At 38.9% G+C, this 26,324-nt stretch overlaps 2 protein-coding genes across 2 annotated transcripts in view; both read right to left on the bottom strand.

The window, feature by feature from the left end:
- The window catches only part of LOC146002226 (uncharacterized), a 96,215-nt gene that overhangs the window by 47,891 nt on the left and 22,000 nt on the right, over nucleotides 1-26,324 (bottom strand). The window lies entirely within an intron of this gene.
- On the bottom strand, nucleotides 23,572-24,449 carry LOC146002030 (mitochondrial coenzyme A diphosphatase NUDT8-like). The gene has a single exon (XM_083139743.1). It carries the CDS (start codon nucleotides 24,384-24,386, stop codon nucleotides 23,628-23,630), a length of 759 nt encoding a protein of 252 aa, XP_082995869.1. The 5' UTR covers nucleotides 24,387-24,449; the 3' UTR covers nucleotides 23,572-23,627.

Raw genomic sequence — 26,324 nt, 5'->3', positions numbered from 1 at the left:
TAACATTTCGGTTAGTTTTCCCGATTACAATGTATAATATTTACAGCACGAACGGCACGTCGAATTACACCATCTATGGTGATTGCACGGTGTTTGCAATTGAAAATACTAAAATATTATTCTATACATGTCCTGTATACATTATAAAGTATGTATTTAAGCGGCGCAATTGCTTTGTACCTAAAACCTTTTTACAGGAAACGTTATTCCTACTTGTTGAATAGTTATCGGCTTTTGAAAATGCGAAGTGATACATTGTTTACATCTCACTCGGCCGCCATTACAACTGCACTCGTGACCTAGAGGTCGCTTCTGATTGGTTCTGCTACGAAAAATGCTACGGAAATAGGACGGATCCTACCCGTGCGAAATGTCATGAAATATGCCATATCTGAAATGCCATAAGATTCTTCACTTTACACGGGGCCTCCCCGATGGCGCAGTGGTGCGTAGTATATCTCAGGGCCGTCAAAACTAACATGCGAAAGGTTGGGTCCGTTTACAAAAGCCTAACATGTAACCGAACACGTTCTAATCCATGTTCGGATTTGGTTTCCTGCTCAGTGGATTCTATCTCCCTTGCTTTGCTTCTCTATTTTCCCTACTTTATCTTTTATACTATCTTTGTTCTCTCCAATTCGTTCTTGTTATCTCTCTCTCTCTCTCTCTCTCTCTCTCTTTTTCAAACTTCTTTTGATCGTTTTTATCTTTTTCATTCTATTTTCTGTCTTTCTCTTTCGCTCTCCTCTTTCGTTCGATCTTCTTTCCTTTCTTTCTCCAGATCTTTCATTGGTAGAATATTTTTCTTTCTTTCAATTATCTCCCTTTATTCAGTCCTCCTCTCGTACTATCTTTCTTACAACCTCTTTTTTCTCTCTCTTTCGATGTTCTCGATTTGTTTCCTCTTCTCTTTCCTTGCTATTTTTATTTCTTTCGAGCTTCTCTCTCTCTCCCTCTCTTTATTCAGTTCTCCTTTGTACTAAGTATCTTCCAATCTTCTTTCTATCTCATTTTTGTTTTATCTTTCTTTGCTAGAGTTGACGAGCTGTATCTTTGCGGGTGAACCCTGCCCAAGCACGGCTGCGCAGTAGCAAGGGGGAGGAGCTAGCGGCTGCGCGTCATTATTCTAGCGTTCTGTCCTTGCTGTCGACCACCCAAAGGTCGAGTAGGTGGCAACTACATAAACGTATCTCTCTCACACTATGCGCGAAGTAGCCAAGGCCGCCGCAAAGATACAGCTCGTCAACTCTAGTTCTAATTCTTTCCATCTTCTCTCTCTCTCTCTCTTTAGATTCCTTCGATCTTCGCTCTCTGTCTGTCTCGTAAATTTAGCACAACTATAAACGATTAGTACTTGTATTACTGTTATTATGGAGCATTATATTATGTATAACCATGAAGCTACCATGAAGAAGAACAAATGTGTATTTAGCATACGATGAATTATCAGGCTTATCATGAGAAGAAGAGCTAGACTTCGTGGATATCCATACGAATTTGTATGCTTAGGGTCGGAGAATAATTTCACCTCACGCTTTAGCATTTCAAGCTGTAATGCTAATTCTTTGCACTTTCTGATAATAACCTTTTTCTCGTCGTATCAGACAGCAATCCTGCAATAACTTGTTCCACAAGAACTTTCTCAAGGTATTGATTCCTTGTACTTGAATACATTTTCTGAATTTGAACCTCTCGGTGAACTTGTTTACTTTATGCCTGTAATGACGTAGCATCTTATCTTTAATTGTCGTGTATGATGACTCAGAAATATCCTCAGGTGCAGTAGCATTACGTAATATTTAAAAGCTTCCGGACCCATAACTGCAAGAACAGGAACCCTCCTTTCTTCGGAAACGCTTTGAGCTACGCACAGTTGCTCGAACCTCAAGACATAACTGTCAACGGCTTCAGTAACCTCGTGAATCTCACTGCATGGAATGTTAATTGCCATTGTATGAATTACTAATGACACGGTGATGGATCCAAGTATCGAAGTGAAATGTTCAACATCGAATGCTATCCGTCAAGCTTGTGACAAAGAGAAATCTACAGAACCAAGTGGCGGCGATTGGGGGGGGGGGGCACTTTTGCCCCCGCACTATGCTAAATCATATCTACAAAGGGAAATATACTGTCTTTGTCCCCTCAGTTTTGGCACCTTGGCCCGGCCCCCTCCCGGTTTTCCAATCGCCACCACTGACAGAACCTATGTACTCACGTACGGATGTTCCGACCAAATGAACACGTTCTGGTAGAATAGAGACGTACAATTTCTATGTAAACAAGTTCAGTTATGAACTTCGTTTCAAATTGTGGCCACTTATGTACAGAGTCTATCCCTGAAGCATTCGATCGTTACTTGATTATACGAATCGTTCTTCGATTCAATCCCTGTCCACACAGCGCCAGAATGGTTAGTAGAATGCTTAGGTTCCAAATGGTTAGTAGAATGCTTAGGTGCAAGTTAAACTAGGATAGACACAATAAAGTACATTCTGTACATAAAACACAAACGAGATTTAATAACTTTCAGCATGTGTACGTACAACATGGCGTCTGAGGAATTTAAACTAACTCCATTGTAATCAACAACAGACTATTGGACACATTTGTTCTTCTTCCTCGTAGTTTCATGATTATACATAATATAATGCTCAATCACAACAATCACAATGTTTTTTGGCATTGCTTATCAAATTTCCCATAGAGACTATTTAGCTAGGAGGGCCAGAGTCACCCTCGCCCATCAATGATGACGGCGCTGAAAGTGGCCAAGAACTAGTTTCAAATTTAGGCTTCATTTTTACTTGTATGACGTTCACATTTTCGCTTGTAATGTAACTTTTCGCCGCTACCGTTGTTACGTAATATTAATCTTATTAAATAATAGTAAAAGAAAATATTTTCAGTAAAATAACACGACATAAACTAATCTTATTCGTTCCAGTCAATTACAAAGAAAGAAAACAGACTTTTGCCTTGAGCCCATCCCTAATGGCCGCTCCAAACGGAATAGTAGCTGATGTGGACTCGTAAAATGGCTCGTGCCGAAGTAATTACAACTTCCACACAATGGGTGGGTTGTAAAACATGTTAAGCGCCCGTCAATGATAGGACGTGAGATGAATCCCTTTGTATTTGAGGACTGTGCGAAAGACACGAAGGAGGTTGCGTCGAGGTGCTTGTGTTTCATCGTTCTGCCACTGGAGGGAGTTGTCAGCGTATTGGAGCCGCCTTTGGCATCGCTTACAGCGGTCTTATATAAAGGAAACCAGTGACGCAGGCACGTATCTAGAAATATGTTTTGGGGGGAGGGGGTACAGAACCAAGTGTCTCAGGAATAATAATAATAATAATTATTATTATTATTATTGATTCTAAATTACTATTCGATGAACACATAATTGCAATTTGTAAAAAAGCTAAAAAGGTTTTAGGTTTCATATTTTTTTAAATTGGACTTCCCGAAATAGAATGGAAACTTTTAGATTTCTATTTATAGTTTTGGTTCGCCCATTAGTGGAATATGAAAGTGAATTATGGAACGTAGCAGCAAGTAGTCACACCGATAAAATTGAATCAATTCAGAAATTATTTATTAGGTTGTTTTGTATGAAAATGAAAAAGTTACATATCACTAAATTATATGGAGTGGTTGGAGATATTTAACTTACCAACCTTGAGCTGAAGAAGGAAATATAAAATTAATTCACTGATACAAAACATGTTGTTAAATAGAATTGATAGTGAATACTTTATAAATACAATAGTATACTATAACGTTCCAAAATACAAAAGAAGAAAAAAATCATTATTATCAGTAAATTTGAAAAATGGTGGTGAATTTATAAAAATATTAATCGATGATTTTAACTATGACTTCCCTTAAAATATTAGCTTTAGGTGTAAGATGAGGTTTACTGTAAAACCATTGTGAGTTGATCCTGTGATATTACTCTTTGTGACATAGTGCTGTATAAGGTTTTCTTAACTGTTCTCAGTACTTTAAATAAACTATTATTATTATTATTATTATTATTATGTTTAAATTAAAATAATTATATTAAATCAAATTAATACTAATTACAATACATAAATTAATATTATATTAGTATTACACGAATAGGTAAAAAGACTGTATATGAATAGAGACATAACAACGCATATTCATTACGTAGCTTACCTGTAGTTAAGATCGGAATAATTTACATAAAAACAAGTGCCCTGGCAATGAAATTATTGTGAAATAGATGAATAATTGAATATTTATCGAATAACAAAAATTATGTTATGTAGTTGGAGAAAAGTAAGTTTCTGATTAATATTTTATGCATATTATTTTGATTAGTAGTGTACATAAATCTTCTTTGTAATGTCATTCAAAGCCGTATGATCCCAATATAATCCTTGCCTTCTAAAAGGTTCAGAGGAAATTAATAACCGTCGATTATGCAACAAATGCTAATATTTTTATAACTTAATTTCAGCACTTGGTAAGTCTTTCGGGGGGGTCCAAACCACCTAGACCCCTTAAATACGTCCTTACAGTGGCGAGCATCTTTTCCGTAAATGAATAAGTGTCCGTAAAGGGGGTTATGCCGTTTTGTTACATTATGCTCAGGACTGAATCCACAGTTTCAAATGGATCGGGACCACTGTGTAATATGGGATTCGAAACCGTGCCGGAACCACACTATATAATATATACAGTATATTATGTGATACGGCTGGGGGTTCGTAGGGCTGATCACCCGTCACCCCAACACTGGTCTGAGACCTCCACGCTATAACAGGTGACGGAGGAACAGTGTGGGAGGGAGACCAGCAGTCGGTAGGTAAGCCAAGGCCCGCCAAGGTGCTGTAGAGCTGTGGGTTATGTTATATTATGTGATATATGGAGTGTGCGATGTAACAAACACAATTGAAAAATCGTTCGTGTCCAGTTATGAAAGATTTCCTTGTTGAAGAATATGCAACCTTGTGAATTAGAAAATATAACAATTTTGTAAGTGAAGAACTCACCGAGCTGACATCACGCTGTTTTCCGCTAAAGTTTTCGTGGCATAGTTCTGATATTTTACATTTGTTAACTTCACAAGAAACTTGTCAAACTTTGGTGAAGTTTTGGGTGTTACTAGTTCTATAGGTGATTTTGTGTACGAGTTTGGGTTTTCCTAGAATGTAAATATTCTAAGTGTTTCTAAATTACGTTTAAATCTATCTATCTATCTATATATATATCTATATATATATATATATATATATATATATATATATATATATATATATATAAATGGATGTATGTGTGTATATATGTATGTATGTTTGTTCCGGCATAACTCTCGAACCCCTGGAGCAATTTCAACCAAACTTGGTACACATATGACTTACAATCTGGAAAGAAATACTGTTGGGGTAAGACACCCCTGGCACCCCTAGGGGTGGGGGTGGGAAGGGGCTGACATGTAAAAATAATCGAAAACGACCGATATTAGAGTGGAATCCATAGTTATCGGAGTAGCTAAGCTAATTGGTGACATTCACGATGACATTTAAACTGTAGTTATAATTCATTATTTTCCTGTCTAATAGAAGATTGGAATGAATAAATAAATACCCGGGAAACGCCGGGTAATCAGCTAGTTTTATCATAAGATTTAATGTTCTAGGTTAGAACGAATATTCTCAGGTACTGGTAACATATACAAACTTTCATGCCCCCCCCCAAAAAAAAACCATCCCCCGAAATGAAATCACAAATTCGTCACTGAGTGGGCATTCCCTCCAAAGCAAAAAGCTTAATTTGCACAGTGAATATATGCATGTATGTGTGTGCTTATGTATGTATGTATGTATGTAGTATAAAGCTACCCCATGCATATTGCAACGTGCCGTGAAGGAATTTTGGGGCGGGGGTCTGGAGGTAGGGTTCCTACACATTCACGATCTCGGCCATTTGTGCAAATGATCTGATCACTACCATTCTCCGGGTGCGTTACTTCCCCGGGGTTGTTTCCAGGTACAGAGTTAAACGAGGCTGAGTGAAACCCACAGCCACTCCACACAGGGACATTGCTGAAAGTATTTCCACCTGAAATAACCTTCCACGGGAAGAGAACCCGGGTCTCCCGTACACACATGTTACATTGGCTCGCACAAAGTGTACAACACCAATAAATTTTCGAAGTATATAGAAAACACTAAGACGAACAACTCTTTTTTTGTAGCCGGATTCTTAATTTCAAAATTAGATCCTCTTAAACAATTCAGAACTTACTCTCTCTCTCTCTCTCTCTCTCTCTCTCACCCACACACACACACACACACACACACACACACACACTTCCTCTCTGTCTCAGCTAGGCTAATGGATACTGGACCTAGAGCTTAAGTAGGATCGAGTTGGCAGAGGAAAGCAGTACACTCTGCTGCAAAGGCTGGTAACTGCAGTCGCATTCCCCCCTCCACGCAATCCCGTTTCCTCTCACGTGTTCATCGGTGGAGCCGTCTCGCGTCACTACTTGCGCAGAGACTTGTTTTCGTTCGCTTGCGGGCCTCCTCGATGGCGCAGTGGTAGCGTCGTCGCCTTGTAATCAAGGGGTCCCGGGTTCGATAACCGATGGAGGCACATAGTGGTTCGGATTCCACTTTAAACCGTACGTCCAGTCCCGATTAGCCTTTCTGTGCATAAAGTGGACTTAAAACACCAAATCAATCAATCAGAAATACCCGGGACATGCTTTTTCTAAACGATTTTTGTCAAGGACGTCGTTGATGCGATACCCCCAAGGTGGAGGGAAATCGTGAAAATTAATACAATTTCTTGCTTTTCTCTGCATCGTAAATTTGCCTCCAGCAAAGTTGTTTCTTTTGGCCAGATCTTCCTCGTGACGTGAATGGACCTCGTAAGCCCTTTTCAAGCAACAACCTCCGAAGGAACGCTCGCAACTGGTGCAGCGTCCTTGGATCCGTAACGGTGAGGGTCGTGAGAGCTAAACGGCTGATGGGCCCCGTTCCGAACCAATTAGCGTTGCTCTACCACATGTAATGCAAAGGTAAGGGCTTCTGATCTTTAATTGCATAACGGAATAAGGACATGGCGCTGCGGGGTAATGCTTTTATTTTCAGAAGCTCGTAGTGAAAGTGAGGATACTGTTAATTATTCCAATTAAGGGTTGGAGTAAGGGCTGTCTTTCGACAAATACAGGGTGCTTCACTCGCTCTCGACCCCTGATTTTTGCTTATAATAATTAAACTATTGCTACGGACATACTTTGGTGTATGAGAAGCATAGTAACGCCATTGGAGATGGCGCCACAGTCTCTCTAGTCCTTGCGTGGGCATGCGCGTGCGTCTGGGCGATTCTGCCGTTAAATGTCAATGGTACGGACGTGTGCTTTCAGTCTGAGTTCTTGGCCCTGCTGTTGTGACACACCTAATAGTGGTTCGTGTTTTTTCGGTTTCGTTTGAAAGTTCATGCTTAAAAACAGTGGTTCGTGATTACAGTACAGTAGCAAGGCAGTACAGTATGAGTAGGTACTCAGTGGAACAGTGTGTTTTAATTGTTCGCGCGTACTGGAAAACAGAGTCCATAAAGGTGTGCCAGCGACAATTTATTGCACAATTTAGGGTCTGGAAAGCCTTCCATTCATTATTTGGTGAAACTGGAAACAACGGGAACATTGTTGGATGTGCATGTAGGAGGACGTCCACAACTGCCAGAAGCCAATTCCGAACAAACATGAACCACTATCACTATGAATTAATTTATATATTTCGTATTATTACCTAAGAGCAATAGGCAGAACATGTTAAAAGTTTAATTCGGGAATTAGGGAAGGTAATACAAGTTTCTAAATCAGTGTTTCTTTCTTTTCATTTCCGATGTGCCACTGGCGAGTCGTTCTTGATATTTAATTACAATACTGTGTACGTCCTCTATCAAACGCTTATTTTTCCGCCGACCTCCATGGTGGAGTGGTTAACACACCGCGCTACGACGCCAGAGGTCCCGAGTTTGGATCCCGGCCTTGGCATGGGTTTTCTCTGTGTGTCCGTTCATCAACTTCATCATATCATCACTCATCCTCATCTTCGCGATTAGCGAAAAAGTGGCAAAAATGATGAGTAAAATCAATCAATCTTATTTTTCCTGGCAATTTTTAATCATATCCAATCTCTTTGTTTGCTTTCCATTGAATTTTGACGCTGTAGTGAAATTACATAACTTCATATGAAATAATATTTCCGCTTTAGGATTTAATTCTATAATGAAACGAATAGTGCATAATGAAAATTATTATTATGTTGCACTTAACTTAGAATATTATGTCATTGATTTTTGCTATCTATGCAATCCATACCTTATAAACTCGTAATAAACCGTACACAAATAATTTATTTTTATGTGAGACGGGGCCCTCCGAACGTCGGTGTCTCGGGGACCAGCTCTGTATAACACTGCATCGTTCGCCGAGCGCCTGCCTACTTACTATTTGGTTAGTCAAAAAGTAAATGCAATGTTTTCTTTTCTTCCGTAGGTTGGCTGTACAGCTTTCTGCACTCGCAAGCTGACTGACCTATATAATATATCACCGCTGAAGGTTCCGAGTTCTGGTTCTACAGAACATTCCCTGACATTCGCTACGAGACCCGGCGGCAAGCGGCCCGGCATCAGCGCTTGTCTTTCCCGGTGAACGGGTCAGCGACAGTCGCTAGAGTTGGCTATTAATATTACAGTTTTCATATTGTGTACTAACCTTGACTGCAGAAGGTGTTGAAAATGATGTCCCTCTGCTGCAACACATTCCTGACATCTTCGAAAGAAATTGGCATTTACACGTGCAAGTTCGTCTACTGTAATTCTCCCGATTTTTCGTACAATACTCTCTTTTAACTCACGGATGGTGTGCGGATTGTCTTTGTATACTTTATTCCCCAGTTTTCTTTCCACTTTTATTCAGAACTGACCCTGTTACTCTAAACTTTTTTTACGAGGTTTAATATAAGCGGCTATCGCGGACCCGTTCACCGGGAAAGACAAGCCCTGATGCCGGGCCGCTTGGCGCCGAGTCTCGTAGCGAATGTCAGGGAATGCTCTATTGAAAGATTTTAAAGGAGAGAGAAAAGAAGACACGAAATAAATGATAGAGAATGATTGAAACGAAGAGGAATAAAGAAGCAGGATGCATATACAGTGAAAGAGAGAGATAAAGAGAGAGAGAGAGAGAGAGAGAGAGATAAGAGAGAGAGAGAAAGAAAGAAAAATAATGAATGGAGGAAAGACGAGAATCAAGTCAGAGAGAGAGAGAGAGATAGATGGGGACAGAAAGAACGAAAAGGAATCAAAGGTGGAAATATCAGAATCAAGTCAGAGAGAGAGAGAGAGAGAGAGAGAGAGAGAGAGAGAGAGAGAGAGAAAATAATGAAAGGAGGAAAGATGTGAATCAAGTCAGAGAGAGAAAGAAAAAAGAATGAAAAGTAGAAAGATGAGGATCAAGTGTGTGTGTGTGAGAGAGAGAGAGAGAGATAGAGAGAGAGAGAGAGAGAGAGAGAAAGGAAGAAAGGAGAGATGGAAAGATGATAATCAAGACAGAGAGAGAGAAAGAAAGAGATGGAGAAAAGAAGCAAGACAGAGAAATAAACTAGAAGGCGAAGGGAAGAGAAATATGAAGACGGGAGAGAGAGAGAGAGAGAGAGAGAGAGAGAGAGAGAGAGAGAGAGAGAGAGCATAATAAGAAAATTGCACAGAAAACACGAATTGAAATGTGAAGAGGAAGTAAGTACCAAGAGAGAGATAATGAGATTAAGAAAAAGGATAGAAAATTAGTGCGATGATAAAGGAGGGAAAAGAGAAAATACAAAAAAATGTAGAAGTGAAAAGTAAGAAATTATGAATGTGTTTTAAACGACTGGTGGGTAAATGTTTTAGTCTTATGTAAAGCAATATTTGATGTAATTTTCAATTTCCTTACATTTTAAGATAAGAAGACGTGGTGCTGCGTGGTGGCACAAAAACTTGTCTGAACGGTGTTCTAACAATATCTGATCTGTATCACAGAAATATGCACTCTTAGACATGCTTGGCGACGCCCACATTGTCTAGCGTACATTTGTAAACCGTCTGCCAAGCACTGATTCCTGTTTGTAATGCTTCGAAAATCATGCGAAAGGTTACTTGAATTCGAAATCACATTCAAGTCCAAACCATGGAAGAGCCGTGATTGAAATGTAGAGAGACTCAGCCATGGGAGGAAAGTTATAATTTTGAATGTCAAGGAGACGCACAGGAGAGCATGACCTCATCCGTGGGAGGTCGAAGTTTTAAACCAATTATTCTTTACTCTTTCTTTTGGGCCTCCCCGAGGCGATGTTGTAGCGTCGTTGCTTTCTAATCAAGGGGTCCCTGGTTCGATATCCGGTTGAGGCACATTGGTGGTTCGGATCCCACTTTAAACTGTAGGTCCAGTCCAGATTAGCCTTACTGTGCATAAAGTGGACTTAAAATCTTTGTAGCTAGTGGTTTTCGATTGCATGTTGAACTGCATTGGACTGACTTTGTTCTTAATGCCGAAGTTTCGCAGGCAAGATCTGTCTTCTGTAGGTGAGTTTCATGTGACGCCAGGATGTGCTTGCAGCCAATTGTATTTGTCGTTTACAAGGGAATATCCAACACGTAGCGTTCGTTGCATCTGCACCAGCTGCACGTTCGTTTTAAATCACGAATATCTGTGTGAGTATCTCCTGCCCACCCTCTTGAATTTCGTATGCTGACAAGGACTGGCCTGAATCATGGCTGCTCGAAGCCACAATGCAACAGTTTATGACGTAAGTAAAACACAGCTATTCAAGGATAGGCTGTTGTGTCTATCTATCACTTTGATACAGAACCTAGAGTGTTTCAGGAAATCCTAGAACATAATGTTACTTACTGGAAAATATTAAATGTGGATATGTGAATGGAAATGACCAGTAGTATTATCCTGATTATGCGTAAGATTCTTATTTTTATTAATTCTACTTGGTCAAGCAATCAAGTCGAAATATTTTCAGCTTTAGTAGTCATAGTTGTTAAGATTTTCTTCTTTCTCTGTTTCCTCTTTCCCTCTCTTTTGTCCACTGTCTCTGAACTATTTCCTTCTCTCTATATATCTCTCTCTCAATCACTCTCTCTTTCTTGCTCTGTCTCCGATTTATATCCTTCTTTCTATATTTCTTCATCTTTCATTCTCTTTCTCTGATCTATTTCCTTCTTTCTATATTTCTCTCTTTCTTCTTTCTTCCTTTGTCTCTGATCTATTTCTTCCTTCTTCCTCTGTCTCTGATCTATTTCCTTCTTTCTATATTTCTCTCTCTATATTTCCTTTCCTCTTTCTTCCTCTGTCTCTGATCTATTTCCTTCTTTCAATATTTCTCTCTCTTTCTTTCCCGCTTTCTTCCTCTGTCTCTGATTTATTTCCTTCTTACTACATTTTTCCTATCCCTCTTTCATTCTCTGTCTCTGATTACTTTCTTTATTTCTATATTTCTAACTTTCTTATTTCTTCCTTTGTCTCTGATCTATTTTTTCGATACTTCTCTCTATCTCTCTCTCCTTTCTATTTCACCATCTAATACGTCTTTCTATCTCTCTTTCTGTCACTTCTTCATTCTCATTTCTGTCTCACAAAATCTTGCTATCTCTTTCTTTCCCTCTCTTTCTGTATAGTCCGGGGGGGGGGGGGTGAGATTATTGATTAATTTTGAGAATTTCTCGTATTTGGGCGGGCTAGAAACCTAGATGCTGGTGAAATGATTGTGTTTTAAAAGCAATATTGAATATCATAACAGAAATATGTAACTTTATGTAGCCATTTCGGTCTCAATACCTTGAGGGGAGTTTTTTTTTTATTGATCTACTATTTTCAATAAATCAGTAAGACATCATTGGCAATGTTATGAGCTTTTGGGGAAAGGGTTCTATTGGGTTTCGCTGCAGGACGGGAACATCTTTTCTCTTACAATTTCAATTCGCTACAAGTTCCGTATTGTTTCATTGAGAAAAGGTTCCCGGACCGTATCGTATCTTTCATGAACTGGGATCTAACCAAGAGACTATCACGTATCCACAGATATGCTTATACTCGCTTATCCAACTGCCCCTCGTTAGGGGGTTGCCAGAGGTATCTAATTTTACATAAATCACTGAACACAATCAATATTGATTTTAACACCTTCAAGACTGAGGTCGCCACTGCTTGAATTAGGATAAATGGTCTTACCCCTGTGTCGACTCAGAACGCAAATGGTTCGGCTCCTAGATGTACCTCCTCTCGCCGTTCAAGCAAAAATTTCCCCTCTCCCATGATCTCCAGACTTTTATTATCCTTCCCCATGTAATGACCTTTCATGTTTCATTTACATTTGCTGGAGAGGGCTCGAACATTTCCACTGACAGGAATGTCTTACTCCTCATTCTTGGGCCATTTCCGTTCTGAGTCCTGAATGACAATATGTTACGGTATTTAAATTGATCCGAAAAAAAAAAGGTTCCTGGACAGAATTGAAGTACTTTACAGATAAAAAGGTTCTTTACGGTCCAGAACCCATTTACGCTTGCTGATTTTCTCTCCTGGACCGGAATTGAATTTCTTTAAAATTCCTGGACCGGAATTGAATTTCTTTAAAATTCCTGAACCGGAATTTAATTTCTTTAAAATTCCTGAACCGGAATTGAATTTATTTAAAATTCCTGGACCGGAATTGGATTTATTTAAAGTACCTGGACCGGAATTTAATTTATTTAAAATTCCTGAACCTTTTGCAACTCTGCAAATTAGTGTTAAATTAGTGGCCGCGGTGGCTCAGTCGGTAACGCGTCTGACTACCATGCTAAAGGTCCCGGGTTCGATCCGGTAACTTTTCTAACGTTGGAAGCGGCCCGGGCGCCCACCCAGCGTCGAATAACATGGGTACCTGGGGGAAATCCTGGGGCGTAAAGGCGGTCACGGGCGTGATGCTGATCACATCACCTCCACTCACGACCGGATCAAGAAAGTGTGGGGCGTTACCCCCACACCCCCTATACACATTCATGGCGTGGTGCTAAGCACAGGGGAGCACTTTACCTTTTTTCTTTTTTGCAACCCTGCGTCAAACCGGCAAATCCGATTGGCGGATATTACTGTCATGACGTCGCTCCATACAAAGTAAAGAAAGGTAGGCATCGTGACGGATGCACCGCGGTGCAAGGCTGTTTCGGATTTTTCCATCACTTTCGCCTTTTTTGGACACCTGTTATTGGGCAAGAGTCGACGGGGAGCATCCTCCAATCACGTCTGAGAAAGATGGGATTGGGGATCATTTGCGCTCGATCGTGATTGATGTTACTGGGTAGCCTTTGCATGTGAGATTGTAATTTTGTTTACGTCATGCACGCGAGACCTTTGCATGTCAAAATCATGGCAGCAAGTCCCCTTCCTTGAAGTGGTGCTGCTAACAGCTTCTATTGAGGATTTCCCACCGTAGGCTGATGTAGTGTTGCCAACCTTTGAGATAGTTGTAATTTAGTAGCTCGTGGTCTAAAAGGTTTGTTAAAGTTTTTGTTTTAAGTCTCTTTGCGCTCAGATAGGCTAATGGGGACTGACCACACAGTATAAAGTTGAAACCAACGCACTGTCCAATACGCCCTAGTAACTTATGGTGTCTTGTTCAAATCGTAGTTTCTATGTTTGAGAGCAAATAGAACACGGTTTGCAGAGAGTTATGAGCAGGATATTTTTCAAACGTTCGTATCTAATAAATTAATATTAAGATCATGCTTCAGGTATTATATTTAGAAACAGGCCCGTATCCAGGATTTTTTTAGGGAGGAGCCAGATCCGTGTTTATATATATACACATATGTATACACACACATACAGATATATATATATATATATATATATATATATATATTGCCACTTTTGCCCCCATACTATGGCCTGCTTGTCTAGCAAAATAAAATAACATTCGTTGCCCCCCTCTCCTTCACCAGTTTAGGTACCCAATACTGGTCAGAATTATTTGGATAGTTCTGAGTTTCGCAAATTAAAAATGTTTTCAAATTTCCTTTATTTTCTTATACCAGAACCATTCAACAGCCACGATAATTCTATGTTTAGAAAATAATATATTTATAAATTAAATTATGGGGCCTCCCCCATGGCGCAGTGGTAGCGTCATTGCCTTGTAATCGAGGGGTCCCGGGTTCGATACCCGGTGGAGGCACAAGTGGTTCGGATCCCACTTTAAACTGTAGGTCCAGTCCCGATTAGCCTTACTGTGCATAAAGTGGACTTAAAACATCAACTCAAAACAAAACAAATAAATTAAATTATACACATTAGCAATTATTATTACAATAAAGAATTCTAAATATGAGTTAACCCCCCCCCCAAAAAAAAAAAAAGAGAGAGGGAAATTTTCACCTGGTAGCCACCAGTATCTGCGATTGGGTACCAAACCTGGAGGCAAGGACAATTTACTTTCTCTTAGTAGACAAGTTTGAGTTTTTGTTTTAGGTCCATTTTTATGCACAGATTGACAAATTGGGACTGGACCTACAGTTTAAAGTGGCATCCGAACCACTACGTGCCTCCACCGGGTCTGGGGAGCATTAAGAGGCCATAGAGCAAAAGTGGAAATAATGGGGGGGCAACTGCCCTCCTATACCCCTCCAATCGCCGCCACTGCTAGTAGCCTTGCATCAGTGGTTATAAAACTAAAAAGTACCCAATATCGCAAACTGCAGACTTCTAAAGACTGCCTCTCTACACAACAAAAACACATTCATTCATGCAAGGAAAAAATTGAAATTTTTACAAGTTTGAAAAATCGTCGACGTTACTTTCATAGCTTTTTGTAGGTTCACATTTAAACATTTTATGGCTTGAGGGGGGGAGCATGCCCCCATTGCCCCTCCCCTGGGTACGGGCCTGTTTACAAATACTTCTCTCCTTCACTACTCATGGCATGACATTTACCTAGCAGGTAGCGTAGTGGATAAAACTATTGCAATCGGGGTTTCTAGTTCGATCCTCGTTGGAGGCACAAGTAGTTCCAATCCCACGTAAAACTGGAGATCGAGTCCTATTTAGTCTATCAGTGCGTAAAGTGAATATTCAAAGCAAACTTAATTTGGCAATAAGATGTGAATAGCTCACGTAAACCTAGACAAACACTACACCAGTCTTACACGATTTGTAAAATCTGCAATGGATATAATCGGAGGTAACACAGACGGGATACAACGCCATTGAAACAGCAACTAGACCAGAGGGGAGCCGGGGCGAACTCCCCCTTCAATTACGATAAACGCGATAATGCTTTGTTAACCTGTAATTTGCATTTTCGTATGTTCACTCAACCTGTTGGGCTACCACCACTAGTGTTGCCCACGAGACGAGACTTTGGCCTGTCTCGTCTCGTGGAAATGCTGTCTCGTCTCGAAAATATTCGTTTGTCTCATGACACATGGTCAATCTCGTCTCGTATCGAATGTTTAAAAGCCTGTCCCGTCTCGTCCCGTGGGCAACACTAACCACCACTGATGAGATCAGCACAACAATAAGTGTCTTCAGCCAATAGAGTTATCTTGGATACATGAAAATATAGTCAAATATTGTGTTGACTGCTAATAAAATATAAACATAACTGATAATCACCCCTTAAGAAATATCAGGGCACGTCAATATATACCATCACAAAATGGAAGCATTGACTTATCTGATTGGGCGAACTTTGTTCTATTATGCGATCATTACAGATTTAACCTATCTTTTACTTTTGAAAGAGTATTAATAGGCTTGAATTATTTCAGTTCGTATCCACAATTACTGGTCAATTTACTAGACTTCGCAATTCAAAGTCGACTAGCTTTCAGTTCCGGAATATTCAGCATTATTACAATAATGTATTACCACAGATAAGGATATTATTATTCTTCTTCTTGCTCTGACTCTGTCAAACAAAAGACTGTCGACTTTGGCCAACGTTCCTGTTATTGTAGGATTTCAGTTTTCAGTTCCCGTGTAATGTTAATGAATTCAAGAGATGCACGACTGAATCCTGATTCTTTCACTTTTACGCTTGATGTTCTGTTTATATTTCGAATCTGTGGTGTGAGTATAAGACCGAAATTACAACAAAACCTAAACAATGAAGTTTTGTTCCAAGACAACTCAATCTTCCAGTCAGCGTTTTACCAGTTCTACACGTCGACACTTAAACATACGCACAGAATATAGTTCCGATGAGAAGGGTTTTCTTCCGACACAACTGTCTACTTGAAACAAAACAGTTATTTCATTTGTAATTGTATAAGCATAATATACATTAGCAGGTACGGACCTGATCTATTAGAGTCAGTGATTAGGCGAACTTGGTTCAGTATTCGTGTTATGCATTTTTTTATTGTACGTATTCAGTCTTATAACACAAGAACTTTCATAGAAACATTTTTTATATATTTACCAACTGAGGGAAAATATTGCGATATTAAATTGTAAAATCCTGAAATATAAAACAAATGTAACTGGTGCATAACTTAAAAGCTCAAACCAAATATATATTCATACAAAAAAAAACATTGTTTATGTACTACGTGTGTACTGGGAGCCCATATTTCTAGTGGGTGCTACAATTTACGAAGGATGTTCACTATTCTAACAGTGCATTCGAAGAAAACGTTAACATGAAACAGCTACATTAGTTTACTGTAGAAGTTAAAATAATACAAGGAACCTTAGAAGGTTTTAATAAGTAGAAAACAGTATACAATGATAAAACTGGCTTTGTGATTAGTATAGTAGTAATTGTCTGATTCTGCCCTACGATGCATGGGCTTTAGTTTTCGCCAAAGAATGAATATTGCAATTTTTATATTTTGTCGATTGTGCTTATTTTTGTTTGCTTCTTCGGCCAGTCGGTCACGTGAAATAAGTAATTTCGTGGTAGGACGAGGGAGTCGCCGCGGTACTTGCGGATATTGTATGTCGCTTTTCTGTCACTTTTGGCTAATGAAGATGAATGACGATGATGAAAAAACGCTTACAGAAAGGCATGTCAAGGACAGTGGTCGAACCGAGAACTTTTGGTGGCGAGATCGTGGGTCGAGCTCACAGTATATGTAATTGAATATCTTACTTAATAATTTTTGTGTACCTTCTACTGTTATTCTGCTCCCTTGGCCTCCACAGGGAAAGTATTCTAGAGTTGCTACTGGGTGCAAGACTAGCACGGGAGACACTGAACCTTTTCAAGTGCGGATTAATACAAAACACTGCTGCAAGGTAATGTTCTAAATGTTGCAAATTATGCACAAGAGTACGCTTAAATTAGCCTCTTCTGAATACGGTGTTCTGTAATTAGCTGCTTATCGTGATATAACTGTATTATAGTATTGCCTTGTATTAAGGGTCTTTTATATATGTTTTCTAATCGCAATGGCGGGGATAAATGATGAATTGATAAAATAAATGAACGAATAAATACAGTTACATTCATGCTGTAGTGCAGTCGCACATAGAATCAATCACTAGCCTAGCAGTTTGTTAGATCTACATGAATCAGTAAACTTGGAGGTCAGGAACAATCTGTAAATGACAACACTTTCTTCAATATTTTCATTTAGGATCTTTGTTTATATGGTATTGAAGACACTTGAGGATTTTACCATATGATAGATGAAAACATTGAAATTTGCAATACATGATTCTCGAAAATGTTAATTGCATTTTCCATTTTTTACATCGCTTTTCTGCCTGGTTTTGTCTAATCGCGACTATGAGGATGAATTTTGATTAAAAGTAGGATTTCATTTATTTTACTTCCCTCTTCTGCTACTTTTGACTAATAGCGAACATGGGGATGAATGGATAAAGGCGCAATCACAAACATACATGGTCCACAATGTATACACATATATGATAGATGAAAACATTGAAATTTGCAATACATGATTCTCGAAAATGTTAATTGCATTTTCCATTTTTTACATCGCTTTTCTGCCTGGTTTTGTCTAATCGCGACTATGAGGATGAATTTTGATTAAAAGTAGGATTTCATTTATTTTACTTCCCTCTTCTGCTACTATTGACTAATAGCGAACATGGGGATGAATGGATAAAGGCGCAATCACAAACATACATGGTCCACAATGGCGCAGTGGTTGCGTCGTCGCCTTGTAATCAAGGGGTCCCGGGTTCGATACCCAGTGGAGGCACACAGTGGTTCGGGTCCCACTTTAAACTGTAGATCCAGTTTAGCCTTACTGTGCTTAAAGCGGACTTAAAACAACAATTCAATCAATCAATCAATACAGGGACCACACAACACGGCCCCGGAGAGGATTTTACTGGCGCCAGTCCAAGCGCCAGACCTCGCTAGTCTGCAAAATGCAGTCCGCTGTGCACTACGTGGATGAGATGTTGACATTTAGGTGTCTTGAGAAAGTTTTACTCTTTACACCTCGAATCAATGTTGATTAGATTAAATTGATGAAGGCACATTCACTAAGGAACACCAATACTTAGGCTGGGACTTTAATCCTGAACGTTTCCGCCCTGGCAACACTGCACTCATAAGGTTGTGTAGGAACATCTGCCCTCACATTTCTTTTTACTCATAACTATCCTGTGAGGTAATGAGTGCTGGTGTATGCTAGGAGAAACAGACATTTTAATTTCCTGTGGATAGCAACACTGTCCATAATCTTCCAAGTCCATTCCAGACGTGACCGCTTCTTCTGGCTGGAAGATCGGAAATTCTTGTGCAGAGTTCCCGGCTGTTAAAACCGCAAATGACGTAACGGTTTTCTTACACAATCTATCATCATCAAAAGGAAGATTAAATTCTTACTCTTTTTTTCCCCTTAAGTGCACTCTTTCACCTTCGGTGTATAAAAACAGCCCACAGGCAATTTTCGTCTCTGGGTTAGTTGGCAACATGTGTTAACTGTGGAAAATCTTCATTCATAACGATAGCGGTGGCACATCACGGTAAGAGAGGTAATAGAAATGTTATCTTCGCTCTTCTAGTGAATACATTTCATTTTTGATTTGCAAATGTATCTTTAATTGTGAATATGAAAACCATGAGGCACAATGAGCTTATGCATAATAAATTTTCTTTCGTTGTGATATTTGGTTTGAGTGGTCTCCGACATCCTAATAGGCTAACATTTGCTAAACGGAGAAGAAATGGAAAAAAAATCTTAAATAATCATATTAAGTCGAATGGTATCATATTGAAAATTCTTCGCGACTCTGTGGAGTCAAGCTCGAAGGTTACCTCGAAAATTTCAGATGTTAAAAGCTGTCATTAACCTCTTGTTTAGAACAAGTCTCCAAGTTTCAACAAAATTTTTGTCCGGAGCATTTTCGATATTAGAATTTGAACTTGAATTCGTACATACACAAAATATAGTTTAGTTTAGGTTTCAAATGTCCTTCTCCCTGGCCTTGCGGTCTAAGGACTCCGACAGCGAGACGGCATGGGTTCGAGTCCGCCTGGGTTCAGTCTCTGGGTTTTCGGCCTGTGTATAGGACCGGTGGCAACGCACCATCGTGAGTAAATTGTGGAGCTACGAGTGAGTAGCGTAACCCGGTCACGGATGAGGGTTCTATAACGGCTGAGGGTTCGACGTGCTGACCCCACGTCACCCCATTACCGGTTGAAGATCTCCACACCTCTAGGCAGGATTGTGGGAGGGAGACTAGCAGTCGGAAGATAGGCCAAGGCCCTTCAAGGGTTGTCGAGCCACGGGTCATTTTTATTATTTTTTAGTTCTAATTGTGAATCTGACTATAGCTGGAATTGCATTATTTTATAATTAAGTAGGCATTAATTAGTTCTATTTTTTCGTTTGCTTCAATTTCTTTCCTTGGGCCAAAGGCAGCATCAAATCGACATATTTTAAATATGAAATAACATATTCGTTCACCGTAAGAAGTATTTTTAATTATTTTTGTAAGACTCCAGACTTGTTTCGAGACAAAGTCTTGCCGTTTCAGACGGATACGAGTTTGAGTTTGTTCGTTTAAAGTCCAGTTTATGAACAGATATGCTAATTAGGACTGGACCTACAGTTTAAAGTGGGATCTAACCATTATATATGCCTCCACCGTGTATCGTAACCGGGAATTACAAAGCGGTAAAAGGCCCCCGTGGCTGAGTGGTTTCGCGATACGACGCCAGGAGTCCTGGGTTCGAATTCCGGCCTGAGCAGGAATGTTTGTGAGTGTCCATTCATCAATTTCATCATATCATTACCCATTCCCATCTTCGTAAATTAGCCGAAAGTGGCAGAAAAAGCAAAGTAAGATAAAGCAAATCAATCAATCAATCAACCAAAGCGTTAAAAGAGACTCATGCGAGAACAAGACTGGTTTAGTAATCGAGAGAAGGAGCCTCCCCGATGGTGTAGCGGTAATATCAATGCCTAGTAATCAAAGGCTCCAGGGTTCGACAAACATTTGGTACTGTAGATGGCTAGGGATATGGAATTCTCCTATGAAAGTAGGAGCATTCCCGGATGTGAAGTACACCAGGAAGGAAACGTTCTGCACCGGCATCTCTAGCCATCTATAGTACTATGTCGACATGTACCTATGTATGTAATTCCATGTGGGAATAAGTGTTACAATTAACTGTTCAGAAAGTATTTTTTTCCACGCAGGAACGGCGTCAGGGCGATGCGTGCGAACCCCCTTCAGCACCTCTTTTAAAATCTATTTTCAGTCGAAAATGATGTTAACTTTTTACAGAAAATAAACTTTGGAATAATGAAAATAGTTTGTGTCAATGAAATTTTTGTTTCAAGGGGCGAGAAACAAATGAATGTTCACGAGTACTAAATGCTCTTTAGTAAAAATAATTTGATCAAATTATTAATTAGTAAATGCTACTGTTTTTTTTGTTTAATAGCTTGACCAAGCATGTTTTCTTAATTAAACCAAATCAATTATTTCTATGTTGCAGGGTCAGTTACGGTATGACTTACGTAATCCATTGAGCGTATAATACGTTTAAGTATAATCGTATTAAGTATTCAAGAGACGCTACTATGATTGTATACTACAGTCACTGATATTAATCTGAAACGGAGGCCCCATGTACTTCTTTGTACATGTTGTGGTCACAGTATGCAAGCAAAAATGATTCCAGTCAGTAGCATATTTTCATACAAGTCTACTGAAAGATTATTACTGTTTGATGTAGTGGCTAAGCATGCATGTTTCATTTTTCCTTTATTTTGAACATCGTACCCCTTAAATTTTATTCCGCACCCCCTCAGCACCCCTAGATGGTAAATCCTGGCGCCGACACAAGTTCCACGCCTTAAATATAGGCAACCGTGTTTACTTTTACCCAAGAACGGGTACGTGTGAGTTTGTGTTTTAAGTACACTTTATGCACAGTAAGGCTAATCGGGACTGGACCTACAGTTTAAAGTGGGATCCGATTTCGTTCGAATTTCAGCGTTGAGTGAGATATTTTAAATTGTTAATAGCCTTTATCCTAGAGGGCTTTGTTTCGTGGGAAAAACAAGAAAAGTCAATTTTTATTTCTTAAGAACTAGCGAATTTTGGAAACAATTCACAGCGACCTAAGCATTTTTTTAAAAAGAAAAGTCTAGTGTGTGATCTTGGATAATTAATTGTTAAGGATGCACCGACGAAACATGTAAATTTCTTACGTCAGACAGGAGAAGAGTACTTGTAAGGCCTCAACTCACAACCGTCGATTGTCTTTCAGTGTTTTCTCACGTTCAGCGCGGCCTCTAGACTCGCGCTTGTCACAGTACCTTGGGCGGAAGAACGGTGCCCTATTTTCTCTGTGAAACAAGTGTAACATCGGTTCAAGGAGTCGAATAAACAACATTCATGGAACTTGACATTCACCTGTGTACTCTTTTATAACCAACATGATAGCAACTAGACTCGCATCGCTTCACTTTCTAGGACAAAGCTGGATGACATCGGAACCGTTTTAGTCAAGAACCGACAGCTTGCTGTCTCTGGTCAGCAATTAATTTTTATGCGAGTTAACCAGGTTTCTATTGAGATATTGCATTAATTAACATAGGAACTATCAATTTGGAAATTTATCATCATCACGACAAGAAAACGGATTTAGATATAGGTAAATACATATAAATGTATGTATGAAACTGAAATCAGTTATATTATCTTTGTGCATCATGGCATGTAGACTCGAAACATTCAGTTTCTATTTTCCATATTTGTACATACATTAGGTTTTGGCTCATATTTTACATACATATTATTTCCATATATCAGAACATTTCTCAACATATACTCCATATGCGCAATAACTACATGTTCCCCTGTGACCGAAAGAGTTAGGTGATATTTTGCGAATAACTGACAAAATTGAAATACACTCCCATTACTTCTAACGATATTGAACGCAATTTTAGTCAGTATAAATCCATCACGTTCGAACACTTCCAACAACATTTTATCATTCATTGTTTTGGAAACAGAAAATAAAAACATATTTTGTGTTGTATGTGTATTTACTTATTTAGTACATTTCTACTACATATAAATCCGTTCCCTGATCATGACATAATGTGATATTTAAGACCATATCTCGCTTCTACAGGGACATAGTAGGATCATCGGTGTTTTCATACGTTTCTTTAAATCTCTAGAATAAGAAATAGCTGAAAAAACTAGTCAACTGTCTTGCCTGGGGTTTAAAGCTGAAGCCCTGAATTTAAATTCTTAAAATTTGTTCTAAATACATATAATTTGAGATGGGATCCGAGTCACTAAAATGTGCACTATTCACTAAAATATATCCCATCTGGAAGTCTTCATGATTCGTAACGCAATATCCTACCTAACCATTGTCTTATGAAGACTGAATATTTAGTTTCTACTAGTTACTGCTAGTCATTTTATTTTCACATTTGAGTATTTAGTCTGACACAACCGTCTGTATTATATTGCAATTTTTGTTCTAATTACTTGTTTACATCATGCAGCCAGAATATAAAATTATATTACATTAGTTGGAAAAGCTACTGGTGCATAGATAATATCTGCAACGAAATACGTATACGAGCGACTAGGGACAGCCTTAAGCAACTTGGAAATACATGCGAACAGCACCAAACCTGACCTGCCTAACCTATTCACGTATGCATATAATAGCTTAAATAAACTGAATTGTACCTGTTAAATCTATTTACATGCTTATTTCTGCTATTATGTGCCTACGTGGATAGGTTAGGCAGGTCAGGTTCGGTGCTGTTAGCATGTATTTCCAAGTTGCTACGGCTGTCCCTAGTCGCTCGCCTCAATATATTACGTAACTTGAGAAAACTGTCAAGCAGGGAGCGCTGTGCTTGTACATCATTCGTGTAATAATACGAGATTATATTTATCAAACCCTTGATATTAAATTTGTTATTGTTTGATTAGATGTGATAAACTGCTGATTACAACATACTCCTTAAATTGTCAAGCAATGGACATATATAATGGTTAGTTATGTGATAAATAATTACATAATTGAGTAACACATTCTATTTATAGTCAGTTAATTATTACAAAAATGCCTCTTAATAAAAGAACAAACTACGGTGATACTGAATGAATGTAGTGCAATGTATGACCATACCAAGGGACTAAAGCTTTCAACATGACATGTGTTATGATACCTGACAATCCCCACACTCTGTATTCACCACCTACAAATGCTGGTATAACATACCCTCTCCTGAACTGTGTCTGCTTGCAGTTATTTGAATCACACAAGTCCTTCAAGAACATAATAAACACATGCTCCACTTCCCGGTGGTCAAGATTCAAATCTTCAATTTGTATAGATCCAATGTACCCCAACACCGGAACGACTACAATGTTCCCTCTCCACGTTCCTACGTAGTTTGCATTCCCCCACACATCAACACTGTTTCTGTCGATACCCACTTCCTCTTCTGTTTCGCGAAGGGCAGTGTCCCATGCACACCTGTCGCTTTTAAGCCTCATTCCTCCCGGAAAACACACCTGGGCTTTGTGTTGCTTCATGTTTGGTGAGCGTAGAGTGTACAGCAACGCCAATTCCCCTTGCACTTCGCACAAAGGCACTAACACTGCAGCTTCCCTTGGACTTGTCGAATCGCTCACTCTAATAGGCTTGGTAGCTCTAAGTTTGGCCACGCTTCGTGTACGGTTGTGACTGCTCAGAATATATTCTTTGGTTAGGCGTGAATCAGAGTTTGCACTGTGGATGTAAGTTACGTTCAGTGGATTTTTAATCTTGGTTGGCAAATTATGTAAAATCGGACAAGGCACTAAACTGCACATGGTACGTTTCATTAATATTCTGTACATCTTAAGACATTTTAAATCTTGTATCTCAACCTTTCGTACAAGTAATACGTTCACACGTAACAAACAGTACTGACTTCAATCACATATTTTAGTATTTCTTCTGTTTCAAGTCTGCAGTGATAGCAAGCATATAAGTGGATCCGTCTGGAACACAGCAAAGGTCATGCGTATTCAGTAAAAAAATATTATACCATTAATTTCCCACATGGTTTACGTGCCTTGATTGAGAAAGTAAAATCTCGTTTGAATTACAAAAAATGTGCCGGTTTACAAACTACATCCCACAATAATTCCCGAGCACAAATAAGTGCACAACGGATTCACCTATATGCATTTTACCTTGCGTTATTCTAAATTCAGGCTTTTTTAAAACTCAAAACCTAGACCTATAGTTACACGGAAGGTAATTCATTCAGAGGATAATATAATGCTACAATGATTCACAAATAGCATCGGAATCTTTATTATTCCACCAAAAATTAAACCTTCTACCTTCGCTTGAAAATATACTTGAATGAATAACCACTTTCACATTCAAAATATAATGTATTGCAAATTAATGGCAACCAAATTTCGTATTTAGTGCCATGGTAGATAGGCCTATAACATGACTTTCACAAGGAAGACTATGTTCCAAGTTAATGCAATTCAGTTCAAACTTAATATAACCTTTTCAGTGTACATATCATTTATCAGCATTTATTTATATGTTATTTCAATGGAAATTCTTCCATTTGCCAACAAACTTTGCCAGTTCAAGTCAAGGTAGGTAGGAAGTTTCCATAGTGAATAAATATTATCCACAGTGTTAATATTCGGGGTAGCAGTTATAACCAGTATGTTGTTTGAATATTTAGCTGCCATCCATAGACAGACATAAATAATCGCAAAAAGTTATTGTATTTTTATTATGTCTAATTTAAGAATAAAATGCGCTTATAGTGCATGTCTTCGTATAACCATCATTCCCTTAGTTTCTTCCATTTTTTTATTTTGTACTAAATAACAGAATGATCCTTCACTAGGTTATACAGCAGCATTGTCCGAAAAAATTAACATAACTTTATAAAAATCACAGTGTCCAGGCCTACGCAGGCAACAAATATTTTCTGTTGCCAAAAATGAAAGCTCTGTTTGAGCAGGTAAATTTGTATTTCGGCAATTTTCTATTTAAGCTGCCAAAAACTACTCTGAATGGCTGAAATGTAATACTTGTTTAGAGCTGTTACTTCTTCTCTCATTTATTGTCACTTCTGCAGTGCACACAGACACACTCACAAATTTATCAAAATGTCACATTAACAGATAATCCTCAAACAACGCTACCCCAGTGTTTTCGTTGGAATTTGGAAATGTGACTCACATCTCTGAAGGGTCGTTGGTTCTCTATCTTCGCAACCAGACCACCTGCAATGGTATGAGATGAGTTTTGGAATGTTCTTGACCCAACTAGTGCTCATGACCAGACGAAGTAGGCTATTTTTAAGTGCTGACGGGGAAAATGAAGCAGACAAACATGAAATGAACAATTACATGAAAATTACTCCCAATATATGCAGATTATATGCACAGTAAGCTAAAATATGCATTAACGTCCCAAATATGCATTTATATGCACTGTAAAACTTGCCAGATTAATCCACATAAAGTGAGTATATCCGTTCAGAACATATGAATTTTCCTTAAGGAAAAAAACATGCAAATATGCAAAAATCCGTCCCCTAGTTATTACAAGAGAAACAATACCTGAGTTTATCAGAATCCATGAAAGCTTGTCACTTTGTGTTCTGTAGAAACTAATTTACAAAGATGTAACGAGTGCACTCACGGTCCCCGAAATGACGTGTCAATCATACCCCGGCACGGGGCCAAACGTCGTTATGTGTACGGGAAACCGGTCGTGACTCACGGTCCAGGTTTTCAAGTTCGGTACTGAGA

This window comes from Lepisma saccharinum, chromosome 18, assembly GCF_977018435.1.
Source record: "Lepisma saccharinum chromosome 18, izLepSacc3.1, whole genome shotgun sequence".
Classification (NCBI taxonomy): Eukaryota; Metazoa; Arthropoda; class Insecta; order Zygentoma; family Lepismatidae; genus Lepisma; species Lepisma saccharinum.
Note: the sequence above shows the minus strand (reverse complement) of the source record. Positions and strands in the feature narration are given on the sequence as shown.

Bases quoted from the DNA above. Each gene is read 5' to 3' on its own strand.
- LOC146002030 (XM_083139743.1), bottom strand. From the start codon at position 24,386: ATGTACAGAATATTAATGAAACGTACCATGTGCAGTTTAGTGCCTTGT.